General features: G+C 40.3%; 1 protein-coding gene across 15 annotated transcripts in view; it reads right to left on the bottom strand.

Moving 5' to 3' along the window:
• The window catches only part of PRRC2C (proline rich coiled-coil 2C), a 70589-nt gene that overhangs the window by 40741 nt on the left and 15415 nt on the right, over positions 1-14433 (bottom strand). For all 15 annotated transcript variants that reach the window (XM_042029754.1, XM_042029764.1, XM_042029748.1 and 12 more), the window contains exons 2-11: positions 13168-13335; positions 11823-12000; positions 8428-8534; positions 5293-5424; positions 3186-3364; positions 2739-2818; positions 2039-2172; positions 1870-1957; positions 1467-1608; positions 397-471 (exon numbers count right to left, since the gene is read on the bottom strand). In XM_042029754.1, the coding sequence (XP_041885688.1) occupies positions 397-471; positions 1467-1608; positions 1870-1957; positions 2039-2172; positions 2739-2818; positions 3186-3364; positions 5293-5424; positions 8428-8534; positions 11823-12000; positions 13168-13282 (1230 nt within the window). In that variant the 5' untranslated portion in view covers positions 13283-13335. The remainder of the gene's footprint in view (positions 1-396; positions 472-1466; positions 1609-1869; positions 1958-2038; positions 2173-2738; positions 2819-3185; positions 3365-5292; positions 5425-8427; positions 8535-11822; positions 12001-13167; positions 13336-14433) is intronic.

Genomic DNA, 14433 nt, shown 5'->3' with positions numbered 1-14433 from the left:
GTCCCTCAGGAAGCCAAGAAATTTCAAGGTAGCTCACGATAAGAGAAATTTTAGTTCACATTTCATTTGGGACTTCATCTCCACATCTGCCTTGGCAGCCAGCCCTCCAGCACTGTTCCTCTCCAGTTCCCAAGTGGGGCTGGATATCGAAAAGCTCTTGAAATTCTTGTGCATTTCACATGGCACTTATAAGATGGGGCTGTTTTACACAACTGGCAGCATGGCTGTGTTGGGGTTCCATTCCTACCAGCCCCAGGCATTATGATAATTTTACTTGTTAAAGGAAAGGTTTATTATCGTGTGAAGCATATTTTTACTTCTCTTAGTCTAAATCCCTCCACCACAGCATTAAAGAATTAAACTCAAGGAAATAAGGACAATTCTAATCTTTCTTACCGGTGGTAGAATAGATTTTGGAGGAAGAGCAGGGCCACCTCTTTCATGTATAGAAGGCTGCGGTGGACCTCGATCCTGTTGGATCAAACACAGTACTAGGGTAAAGCAAGCTCATAACCACAGCCAAGCTGAACTATGAATTTTTCATTTACTGTTTTCTACTGCATTAAGATACTACACCTAATAAGGCATCTGCATTCAACACAAATCTGCATGCAAAACAAGGGCAAAACCATTTTCACTTTTATGTACTGAGAGCTGAACAATTTAAAAATTCACACATCCAAATTTCAGAGTCTATGTTACTGCACCATTTTTCTTTAGATTCAATGTAGCATCAAACCTTAAAGAACAATGTGATCTTTAATACAGAAAGAAAGTCAAGTAAAATCAATCCCAGATCCCCCATCTTCATTATTACTGGTGTCAAGAGAAAATATTTCTGGGAAATTTTCAAAACCAACCATCGCTTTTCCTGGGGAAAAAAAAAAACCAAACCAAAAATAGGGCTGTATCAGGCATAAATTGAAGTGGATAGCAATATTCCTCTACTAGAGGAAACAAAAAATGGCTGAGCTGATGAATTCTACATGGTCTGTATAAAATCCATTAGCGTGAGAAGTGAACTCACATTACAGCTACGCTGCACTGCAGAAAGTGGACCATGATACTAAAAAAATCCCCACACCCATGAAAAATGTGTGGGCTATTTATCCACTGGACAACCTGATAAACACCAGAATGGCTTCATACAGTTCCAGGGGTGGACAGACAAGAGTACTGAGCCAGTCAGCCAAGCCACAGTGCCTGACACAAGAGCTCTCACCCCTCACAAGCGTGGGGCAGAACACACTACATAAAGTCATGCTATTTTTGTGCTGCAACCAGAGGCAGCTAAGTTGCATGCGTAGCACCTGATCAGTTAGCACAGCTCAGATAATGCTTTCAGTAGCTAATGCCTTCCCTCACGTTCATAACCTTAATTGACCTGACAGTTTGGAAAGACACCTCAGTCGGAGCTCTCCTGACGAGGCTGTTGCCACAGGAGCCGAAGAGAAGAGCACACAAACCTGATCGAGCTGAGAGCTTTTGCTGTAAGACCCTTTGGCTGCTGCTGCGGAAACCTGGGTGGCTGACTTGGCATTTGTCTGTTCTTCTGTTTCCTTCTGGCCATCAGGACTCTGGGAATCTTTTGATGGTGTTTGTTCATCACTGTGTGCAAAGAAATAAGAAAAACAGAATGCATACTCCACACAGGTATTTGGTGATTTATCTTCAAGCCTCAGTGTTTCTTAGTCAGGACAATTTCTACTCCTCACCCAGCTGACTAGTCTGCAGGCAGTTATGCAACTGAATACAGTATTAAATTACTGGAATTAGTGTTATTGGAATGAGTACTTGCACTCATTTCATTCAATCTTTCCAACATCTAGTTAAGTGACATTTCACATCTAATTGGCAACATCAACTCACCCACTTTCCTTTTCTTTTTGACTGCTTCCTTGCTCATCATCATCACTGAAATTTAACTGCTCGGTGTAATCCACTTCACTCTGAGCACCTGATGCATAAACAAATATTCAATTAATCTTTCAGAAACATTCAGCATACAAATAACAGACCATTAATCTGATGTTCTTACCTGCCCAGCCTTCATCGGCCTCAGCATCTAGATTATCAAATTTATCAAGCTCTTTGAGTTCACTAGCACTAAGAATGGATGGGCGCTCAATAGGTTCTGAGCACCACGAGGGTGGGCCTCTTCCCCTTGGGCCTCTAAAAAAATGAGAGAAACAAAACCCACTGCCTTTACTTATCCACAAATGACAGATAAAAAGTCAACTTGTATGACTATTTGAAATATACAGCACTGTTGTTTCAAGCACAGTATAAATGTGAGCACGCATGCACATGTGTGACTACCAGAATTTAAATAATTACTCTTGCATGTGCACAGCTATCCTCCACTACAGAGAAATGCACAAAGTGGAAAACTAATTTTGAAATACCAGGAATTGACTACTTTCACTATAACAATGGAGAAGTCCTTTTATGGGCAAATACCGGTTTAAGTTTCAAAAGTGTTCCCACAAGTGACTCCTGCTCTTCACAATCAAAAGCCCTGTATTGTGCAGAATTGCCTGAAGTTTTGTAGGTGAGCTCTCAAACTTCAGACACTCCATGGCACTGTCCACACAAGCAAAACATGGGAGACTGACCAGTGTCAGTTCTTATGCAGTGTATAATCACCATCAAGATACTCAGTGCAAATTATTTCTTTTTTTTAATTAAGTCACAGAGTTCATACCCACACAAAACACCACCACTTGTAGGTTTCTTACCTGCCTGGCTCAGAATTGGGAAATCTTGTTGGACCTTGCATGGAGGGAGGATATGCCATTCTAGGATACTGATTAAACATCTAAAAAGGGTTTAAAAACAGGAGCCATTCATTTAAAAGTATCACTGCATTAAGCATACTGAGACCATCAAGGGAAGTAATGGAAGTAAAGCAAGACTCTTCACTCAAGAAAGTTTGCTTAATACCACAAGTGTGTGACACCAAGTCCCCAGGTTAGAGTGACTAGAAGTGTTAATCAACTCCTGACAAGTTCAAACTCCACGTGGCAACAGGTAGCCAACATCCTCTGAGGTGCTGGTTTCAATCATGCCCTTCCAGGAGAACTGATAAGAATTCCATGGAGGGGAAAGGAAGAGACATAAGAAAATCACACTAGCCAAAAATCAGTCCCTGCAGCTTAAAAACCATTCAAGCAACCATCACTCACGTAAGGAGGCATCATTGCTCTGTACTGGGATGAGATGGGTGGCTGCTGCTGGCCGTTCAGCTTGGGCTGAGGGACCTGGGGCAACCGCACATCCCTCTTGTCTCCTGCCTTCTGGCCATCATTTTGTTCTGCTGGTGTAGCACTGGCATCTTCTTGTCCCAGAGCCTTAGGGTCTTGATCTGTTGGAGAACCAGAGAGTTGTTCTTTTTACCCCCACCCCTCCAACCAGTACATCTGCATGGACAGAATCAGCACAAGAAAAGCCAGGAATAGACTTTATACTGGAGATTTACAGCCAGGGATGGTGAAGAACACACTGCTCCCACGCAGCCGTCGGTGACACAGCGATCTGTGCACACACACGTTTTTATCTGCTACTGAAACAAGCAGTGGCCACTTGAGAATCAACAGAAGCTGCTTCCTGATCCTCTTCAGCCCTAGGTCCAGCTGTGCTCCTGAAGGGCCAGAGATAAATTTATGGACTGCTCTAGCTGTCCCATTCTACCTTCCAAAACACAGTGCAATTTAGGAAGGATACTGATTATAGCACAAGAAAGAAAACAGATTTAGCTGTGCTAAGTGGGCCACTGCTGACTCAGTGTGAAGATGCTGTCAAGGCAAAGATCAAACTTCCTAAGTAGCAAAGGCCGACCAGGAAACTCTCAAGCAGCTCAAAAAGAAGGGTAATGCACAGGTATGTGTCAAAGTGAAAACAGGTATGCAGAGTCTGGTTTGCATCTCTGCCTGATAAGGATGGAATAGAAGTGATAAGGGCTGGACTAGCAAATCATCCAGGAAAAGTCAGGGATTTTAATGACTTGTTATTTGTGCTAGGCAGTCCATTCTTTTAGGAGTTTCTGCCTGCAGAGCATGGGTTAGGACAAAAAAAACCCCAGAGTAAACTTAGCAGCAGTGCTCAGATCAATGGAGACCAACAATATCACAAACACACACTGTAAATAATGTTCCTTTAGGGGCACAAACCCTTTAAGCAGCGTTAAAACTATGCTCCTAAGTATCCATTACAGTTCTTGCACTTATCTTTGCTGGGAAGCACAGCTGCTAAACAGGGAGTACTTGCCAAGTTCATTTAGCTTTCTGCTGTCAGACATGAAAGAAGGGCTTAATATAGCATGTACAGTGCTGACCAAAACTGTAACTGCCTGCAGGAGGCTGAACAGACACATAGCTGCTCTCATTTGGTGTTGGACATCTCTCCCATTTCCTGACAATTTCTTCTTTAGATCAAAATCAAAAGAGGACATGAACAGGCACATGGCCTTGGTCTGCAGGACCTGACAAACAAATCAAGGAAAACCAAGGCCTGTAACAAGGAAAGGAGTTAAGGATTCCCTGAGAGCCTAAGCCCTCTAAAGTGCCTATCACTGGCACCAGACAGTGCCAGTCACAGCGCAGGACAGGTCCATCGAACCTCATCAAAACCAAACTTTTGAGGGAGAAAGGAATCTTGTTTTCCACTGGTAACAAGCACAATCCCAAATACCTTCCCATTAAAGGGATCTGGGGAAGAAATACACATTTCTTTCCTGAGAGATGTAAACCCGGCACTGCTATGGTTGTTTTCACTAGATCTGCTGAAACAGATCCAGCTGGTCAGAACACTGCATCCAGGAGCTAAAGATGCCAAGGCACAATCCAGTCTTTTGGCATCCTGTAGAGTGAACTTCCTCTTCAGGAATTTTCAGGCTGCACTCTTATGAGTACCAACCACTTGAGGCCTGCCCTGACCATGATTTGTGTAATTAGCTAATATTAGAAGAGTTCTTTAAAGATGTATCTTACCTGCTGTGACATCAGCAGCTGGAAGTAAGAAAATGCCAGTACTGTGCAACTAACAAATGTTCCTCAGAGCACAACTACAGTCCTGACTAGGTTGGGAAAATGGGAAGTGAAAGGATTAAACACACTATTTTCTGCACACCAGGAACACAGTGAAGCAGAATAAAGCCCCAAATATCCATTTCTTCAGTGTAGGAGTATTCTGATTAAAACAACATATTCATCAATTTATTTTGTACAGGGTACAAAAATAATAAGTTCCACACAAGCCAATGCAATTTCACAATCATCTGTAGCACACACTTACTCTGCGGTCGCAGGTTGGGTCCTGAGCCATCTTCAGGTGCATCCTTATCTTTGCCTGACTTTTCCTGATCCCCAGCTGCTGGCAGACTGGGGAATTCTTGCTGGAAATAACTATTGATTGGAATAGGTGGACCTACACAGGAAGATATTCACAGTCACAACTTTCTGTAGGCAAAAAGTTCAGGAAGTAATAGAAGCCTGATCATCCTTTAGAAGTGAACATTACAGCTTTAAAAGAAAAAAGTTAAACATTTAAATGTTAAAGGCACAGTAATTCACTGGTAATATAAAGGGTTCACATTTGCTACCGAAGTCGTTAAATTTACTAGACCAACTATCCCAGCTGTTGAGGCTGAGAAAAATTCAGAAGCATTAGAGAGCAACAGCGGAACAAGACTTAACCCAGGGAGTACCTGGAGTTCCTCAGCTCTGTAAACACTTTTCCCCACTCCTTCCAGACAAAGATTTCCTTCTTTTCACTTTAAAACTATAGTCCACCCAAGAATGGGAAACTATGTAATTGTAAACATGTTTATGATTAATTACTGTTCTAATAATAAATCTCCAGAACTTTAAAATGCCACAGCTTTTACATTATGAGAAAAGTATCAGAACAACTGTAACATTCTTTGATATCTAAAACCCTTGACATCCTAATTCAAGACTTGAATTTAAGACTTCTGTTGTACATGGTATGGAAGCCAAATACATAGCTTGTCTTCCTCATCAGAAGGTTTTGTTGGCATCTGCTTTGCATCAATTTCCTCCCCTCCCCATACACATAATGTATAGTGACCTATTAGATCAGCAGCATTCTAGTGCCAAATCACCAATAATCTTACTGAGTGGGGATTTCTACTCCAACAGCCTGAAAAACACACTGTTCCTGTACCTGTCTTTATTACTGACTATTGTAAGGGACACTGTATTAGGCTACATGGATTATGTCAGAGGGCAAACTCACAAAAAAGGCTCTGAATATATGGTGTCCAAAACCCTCAATCCCAACGATGGATGGGCTTTTTTAACAACAAGGAAAACTTCTGTTCTCTCCAATCTCTGAAAGAATCATTCAAAAAGAAGAAATGCAGGGATCCCAGTGGGATTTTATTTGGTTGGGTTTTTTTTAAAGAGTTAAACACAGAATAAAGTCCTCACTCTGTGCTTTGTAAAGGCATGACAGCAAATACCAGTACTCAATCCCTGTGTCTACAAATTTCCTTGAAATCTTTCAACATTCGTTCTGACTTCACATACTACAGATCACATTTTCTTTTTTTTCCTTAATGGACACGGACTGTTGCTGTTCCCTACATCCAGTGACTTGCTCAATAGGACGAAAACCAGTCCCACTAACCAGATGACCTGTCAGGCAAGGGAGCCCCTTCTGAAATCCTGTGGCATGCAACACTCATGAGTTTTATGAATCTTGAAAAATGCTGTCTGCTCAGGGCTACACAGTGAACAACATTTTAACTGCAAAGTAATAGCATCAGTGATCTGCTTGACTGTGTTTAAGCTACAAACCCGAAACAGCCAGACTGGCAGCCAGCAGTTCAGAAAAGTTAAAAAATTCTAAGATATTTTGGTAGTAATCTACTCCAACTTTTAGCTGAAGCATGAGCTGAAAAATACACATTTTTACATGTTACATTTCCTAAGCTTTTCCTTTCTCCATGGCCACCAAGAGGATCAGAGAAAGGTTTAGCCTTGCCTCACTCAAGTTTTACAAGAGCACGAGGCAGCCACTGAGTGACTGCTGGAACGCTCACGAGGCAGCTGGAAAAACTACAAGTTCTAAGAGCCAACTGCAGCTCAGGAAAGCACAACAGGTGTACCCTGAGTTTCAAACCCAGGACAGCAAGCAGCTGGTGCCAATTCACATTCAATGCTTCTTCTTGAAACAGCAAACCCAGTGCTGCATAAATTGAATGAAATGAGGGTGCCATCTGGGCTGGGCACACGAGCTGCCATGGTAACTATGAAATAATTAGCTAAATGCATATGGAAGCCACTGAGCCGCATCACTATTTCCTGTGTCATGGAGATGATCTTATCAGCTTCTGCAGGAAGGTTGCTATGCAGATCACTTTGCATCAGTGTTAATTCATTTTTTTTTATTCTACAGAAATCCTGTAAAAGCTTAGAGGAGAAAAGTTTCTACACTTAACAATGAAGCACTGAACATTATTGAGGAGAGCAAGGAATGGAGAATCTAGAATTGTAATTTCTAATACTCCGTGCAAAAAAAGCCAAAATCATTAGATATGTGATTTAACAAACTCCGTATAGTGTCTAAGAAATTACCTCTGTGCAATTATTATAAGATCCCTATTCAGAAGAGAACACAATTCTTCACCTGGAAAGGCTAAACTCCATTTTATGCCAGGGAAAGCTTGCAAGTCTCAAAACTCAAGGACTAAAACATGCTGCAGGTTATTTATCATAATGGAGACAGGAATTTTAACTAACCTCTCACTAAATCTGCTGAAGATTTAGTTCTGATCTTACATCTGTAATGAAAACACTCAAGCTAAGATTCACACTGATGGGAAACAATTTTCCATCTTTTCATCCAATTATGTTAAATAACCCTCAAAACACACCTTTAATTTTTTTCCCAGAAAGAAAACTACTTAAACACTGTCACTTTGATACTAAAATAACCAAGGAATCTATAAAATTAAGGGAAAAGTACTGCTGTTTCACGTTTAAACAGAAGCAAATCTACACACACTTTGCACAAAATGATCCAAAATTATGATCAGAATGACCACCGTTTATAGCTCTCCTTCCCATGCCAAAATTGTTTGTACTGTAAGTACTGTGATTTTCCCTTTTCACCACAGCTGTGTTCAAGATTTTTCATTGCCACCACCACTTCCCTGTCAATTCACAAGAGGTGACTACACTGACCTTCTAAAAGTCAGTCAGACCTGCTGATAAATCCAGCTGCAGCTCATCTGAGTGACTGGGGACAGGCTCACTTTCCAGCCAGGAATGTTGCTTCCACAACTTTCCACAGTCCCAGCTGGCCTGGCCAAGCCTCAAGGGATTGCTGAGTGTGGGGGTCTCTCCCAGCACAGTCTCAGCCTGATATCCAGTGTAGAACCCCTCCACCCTGAGCAGCACTCACCTTCTTGTCCCCCTGGTTTGGTGTTGGCCCAGGATTTGGCAACAGGAGCTGCTTCTGGAGGAGCAGGAACAGCAGGTTTTGGCTGTGTCTGCGGCACGTCTGGCTGTCTGGAATTAGAGGAAAAGCACTTGTGAATACAAGAGGGTGAGCACAGAATAAGATTGTCAGGATGGCTACTGCAAACAAGGGAATAAAATAAGGGAGTTGTGCAGCTGAAGAACCAAAAATTACTTTTCCTCAGAAAAAGTATCTTCTTACATAAAAGGAGTTGTTATAGTAACAGTTAAAAAATTGGAATAAATTAGCTAATTATTTCAAGATTCCATTTCCCAAAGAGGAGAGGAATGAATGAAAATGGCTGGGCAGAAAATGCAGCCAGGCACAAATTGAATTACAGCTTTTAAAGAAGTATATTGCACAATCAAAAAAACAATCCATCTACAACCATCGAAGGGAGTAACTTGGATTAATGTTCTCCTGCCTCGGGAGTTAACAGAGGAAAGCACTTCAAGACCACCATGAACTGAGAGTAAGAAGGCAAATACGTGTCAGAAATTACTAAGTAAAAGGAACTGATAACAAAAAATTGTATGGGTACCATGAACTGGAGCCCAGAACCTTAAGTCTTAAGAATGGTCTCAGTCTCACCATCTTAACAATGAAGAGACGTAAGCGCTCTTTTTGTCCAGTGTAAAAAACCCCATACATAAGACCTTTCTAGTCTGCCGATTCAGTCATATTGTTTAACTTCTTTCAATAAAGGCTATTTCTGAAATCTGCATATTCAGATAACTTAAGACCCAAAGTATTAGTGTCTAAAATCAACTAAGCCTAACCCTCCAGCTCCTCAGTAGGAACTTTTGATAAAACAGGAACTATGGAGCAAGTTCTGTATTCCAGAATCACTTTATTATACCAGTGAAGAGAGAAGTAGCGCAGTATCATACCAGTTAACTTAAAAAAAAACAACTGTACATGCTTTAAGTAGATCCTAAAGTGATCCTAAAATTCTGAAGACCACCACTGAGAAATCAGTTCCATTTGGGTTATGCTGCAATCAACCCAAAGCACTATAGAGGACTCTCAGAACTGACAGAGAACTAAACATCATTAAAAAGATCATTCCTGGGGAGAAACACACAGGCTTGTCATAAGAATAACTAAATGGAATTTTCATGTTTCCAGAGAGAATTGCAATCTAAAAAAATAAAAACCAGTTCTCATTCTTTTCTGTTTTTCACTTGCATTTTCTTACAGCTGCACATTTTCTAAGCATTCTTTGGGGAATTTGTGACTTATATGACACACAAGTGAAACAAGGAACAAGACTGTTAAAGAAACTATTCCTTGCATTTCTCCCGTTCCAAAGACAAACCCATTTAGAATTTTAGTTATCCAAGCACTGCCCTGCAAGTATGGATGAGTTAAAGAACTCAGCTGCATTAATCAAATCAATACACAACAGCCTGCACTATCCAGGAAAGAGACTGAGGCAATACCCACAAAATCAGTGACAACTCAAGAAAGTAGTAGAATAATTAATTTTCCTAATTACAGGGAACAACACATTCATGTGAACTCCAATGCAATGATACAAGAGAAAAGCCATTAAACTAAAGCAAGCTGTTATCAAGATGTAACCTTTATCTGCAGCACTTTTGAGAGGAACAATAAAACACTTCACATGTAAACTGCAGCATTTCAAGCACATTGAAATATCACAGAAACACCTCAGTAGTCAAACAAACGGTCTTAATATTTGAACAAACACATCAGATGGTCGAAATTTAGGAGAATTTACTCATGGCCTGGGCTTACATATCAATTCCTGGGAACAAATCTTTCCCTCACTAGTTTTACTTGCATGCGAACTCCAAGGCCTTTATCAGAGTAAAACATATGAAAATACAAAGGCAAACAACCTCCAGTTGAAGATAAGGGACAGCTTCTTACTTGTTTTTAAACATAAAATCAACTACTGGTATGTTCTTCTAACCCATGGCCATGGAAGGCTTGTTTTAGTCAAACAAGCTACCAGCTCAACACAGACTTAACAGGGCAAAGTGTAAGTGACCTTGAAGTACAGGGAGATGTTGTTAAAGTACCAAACAAAACACAGGGCAGAAAACTGTAAATCTGTAGCTTCAAAAGCTTAAAATAAAAGGCTAAACAGAAACACTTTATTCCTGAAGTCTAACAGCTTTTTAGAGAGATGTCAAAACTTGATATTTAAATGCAGGAACATATACAAAGAGAAATAAAGGGATAGAAAGATGGCAAAGGAAACTCTTAGACCTCATATTTTGCTTTCACAAGCACTAGCAAACATACAACCACTGGCTGTACATTCCAGTGTTTTTCAGAACAATTTGTATGGAAAGAATTAACACTTAAACCTTGCTTCTACTTATGCAGTGAGAATCACATCCAATTTTAAGCTTACACGGCAAAAAAAAAAACCTGCTTTAAAATACTTCCCAATTAGAAACTGAAAAGTTTCAGTTTTTATTTAGTTTCTTTCTCTGCAGGGCCATGAGTTGGACTCGATGATCCTGATGGGTCTCTTCCAACTCAGCATATTCTATGATCCTTTCATTCTACTTTCTTTAGTTGTACAAATGTGAAACAAATCTAGCACATGAAACTGCACTGAGTATGGGAAAAGTTATATCATACAAGGTATACAGCAATGCATCAACACTGCCACCACTTCTGTCTTGTTCACAGCACATACTGGAGGAGAGTGAATTAACTGCGTAGAGTCTAAGATAAAAAAATTTTGAAAGTCTGTAGAATTTATGGCATTCTAGCCAAAAAAAATAAAGTGCAAATATTAAGAACCATAAGGAAAACAAAGCAGAGATTTAAACAAATGTTTACAAACCAAGAATTTTTGAGTTTTCTCTGCTATACATCACAACAATTACAATTAAGTAGATTTTTGCATACTCTCACAAACTTGCAAGCTATTATCTAATTTTCCTGCTGTGTTCCTTGGGGTTTCAAGAGAATTTCCATGTACCTAGAATTTCAAGAGCATTTTATTTAAGGTGATGACACTGATCTTACAAAAACATGTTGTAGCATTTCCTTTCAACAGACATCAAAACTTACACGTCCACAGAAATACTCTTCCCCTTGTATAGAATTTATAAGCAGAACATTTTCAACTTAAATGTGAGGGGCTTTTTTTGTGCAAGGTTTTTTTTTTACTAGCCCTCTACTGGCAAGATTCTTCCTCACAGAACTTAACAGTGGTGCTATTTCCTCTCTGGTAACTACCCTGAGGACAGTCCAGTGCAGCCAATTTCTTCCCAGGCCCTGCCAATCCCTAGTGTAGGCAAACCTGAGAGAAATGGCACAGCAAATCAAGCTAGAGCTCAGTGGTCACTTACTTCTCTTCTTCATGCTGTTCTTGTTTTGAAGCCCATCCTGTGCCGTCTTTAGGCACAATGTTCACATTGGGGTCGTTGCCTTTGTTCTCTGCTTTGAGGCTGGGCAGATTAGCTGGGGGAGGCATCCTCCTGGAAATAGCAACTTTTCCAAGACTCTGCAATCCATGGCGTGCGGCAACTGCGTACCAGAACAGGAAGTGCAAGTTAACAAAGCTATTTAGCAGACAGTTTTTAAGCAGAGCTACATAATGTTTTGTAAGTCAGAAAAATTTAAGAGTATAAGAATTAAGAATTTAAAATGCTTCAGAATTTAATTTTTAAAAAAGGGAATTGCAAACACTTGGTTTGGGAAAACTGGAGTACTTTTTGAACAGTGAGTCATTATGGTTAGCCTGTTCGAGAGATTAAAGAGGATATATGGCCCCACCTTTATACACAACATTCAGTGACAGAAAGCTAAAGAAGCCATTTAAAATGTGATATTGTCTTAATACCCTCCAAGATTTTGTCAAGCATTATTCTCTTGCTCTTCTGTGAGCTTAATGTACATTGATGAGTACAGGAATACCTCTATGGATCCAGCGCATTTCTTTTTTGCTGCAAATTTAGCTGGCAGATGCTGACCTTGCAAAAACACTCTTACAAATTTTATTTACTCCAGACCACAAGTACGAAGCTAATGCACCCCACAGAATATTCAACCTACCAAGTAACCAACTGAGGGAACAAGTACAAGTTACTGCCCTGGATAAGCTGTATCACAACAAACAGCTCAGTTTCAACCTTTAAAAAGAATATTGTGGCAAACTTTAACAAGCTTAGGCACACTTTTTCTCTTTTACACATGATTTAGGCAGTTATGTCGTCAAGTCAAGTTCAAAACCTTCAGAACATCATTTCCCCCTCCTTCTCCATTTAATGACTCATGAAAAAGCAGGCTCACTATCACCTTATTTGAGATAGCGGTATAATTTTTATCCAGTGGCTGTCCAAAAATCAAAGCCCCTGAGCTGAAGTGAGCCTTGCCTTCTCCTTAATCAAACACTTCCAGTATGGCAAATGTTAGTGCAGTAAAATGCACAGCTGGGGAATGACATGTCTTTATTTATCCACATTCTACTTCCTACTAGACTGCAAGCACTGTCTCTCTGAACTGATACGCTTGTTTACAGCTAACCAGAAACTACAAGGAATGCTGCCTTCAACAATCCTTCCACTTCACTGCTGTACCAAGCAGTTATGAAAAACCATGCTGTGGTTAAGTGCTCATATACTCTGCACTCTTAATTAGCACTGCAGGAACGATGAAACTGAAAGAATGCAACCCTAAAGAGAGCTTACTCACCTGTGGTTTTCTGAGTTTCCAGTGACTTTCCCTTGTAAGTATTAAACAGACTGAGTGTTGCATACTTTGTTTTTCCATCCTTTGCTTTTGTACTCTGGCCTGACTTTTCCGACATTTCGCTGGAAACTCATCGAGTCTGGTACCTCCCGTTCACTCCTCAAAATCTGCCTGTAACGAAAAACAACAGAAAAGCAATTTGAATATGAGCCAACACTTAAGTCAAGACTTCACAGGGCAGAAGTGGACAGCATATTTAACACCATTAGCACTGTTTCATTTAAGCATACTGCAGGAAGCCAAGGAATGCATTAACTCCAGAAACCTTATCCTTACGTAACACCAGGAATTTTCAAGTATTTCCATCTCTTTAATTTGAATGTGACAAAATCAGGAGGGTCAGCACTTAATGAACATCGCTGTTAAAGTAGTAAATACCATCCATGACTTCACTAGAAAATGAATAATAAAAACCCAATCCCAAACCCCACAAACACACAGAATTTCCACCAGCAGCTCCTTCCCCACTGGGGAAGCTCAATGACTTCATGTACTGCTGAAGCCAAGTACTGAAACACAATTAACACTTACTGCAGTACAGTATTTCTGGAATTTGCTTTCCCCCTCCAAATCATCACGAACACAGCAGCCAGAGAAACTAAATACACAGAGTGAGAATTTTTTGTTTGTCAAAACCAGAACACAGTATGCTCAGAGAGGGAGAGTGAGAATTCCTTAAACCAGTTCTTCCTGCAGCAGTAAATTACAGGGCTGTTGGAGCGGGTCATCCGTCTCCTCCCTCCTTCCCCCAGAATAACAGGCCTTGAGAAAAACAACCCAGTTATTAACAGTGATAATTCACTAGAAGTTCTTGGAAGGAACTTGCAGCGCCACTGCTCATCACCAGGCAAGAACACAAGTGAGCATTCACTCAAACAGAACATTATTATACAGTTGATTTATCTTAGTCAAAAATCCTGCTACCCTCTTTACAACAACAGTTTTTTAATATATTTCCATTTGAATTCCAGAATAGTTATATATGCTCAAAACTTGCGTTTCTTTCTAAAAGCAGGCAGCAAGAATCAAGACATCCTGCTCAAACTCTTCAGTGATCAAACTCCCATGTCAAACTCAGAGCTGCAGATCTTCAAAGGGAACCTGATTCACATGTGAGGTGCTCATGGATTAAAGAAGAGTCTGCAATGACAAGCAGTCTAAAGAACAAAGCACTTACTTGGTCATGATAGACATTAAGCAATGTCAAAA

This window comes from Corvus kubaryi, unplaced genomic scaffold, assembly GCF_017639235.1.
Source record: "Corvus kubaryi isolate FWS band 111438036 unplaced genomic scaffold, C.kubaryi_AGA036_p1.0 37334, whole genome shotgun sequence".
NCBI classification, from domain to species: domain Eukaryota; kingdom Metazoa; phylum Chordata; class Aves; order Passeriformes; family Corvidae; genus Corvus; species Corvus kubaryi.
This window is presented reverse-complemented; position numbering and strand designations above follow the sequence as displayed.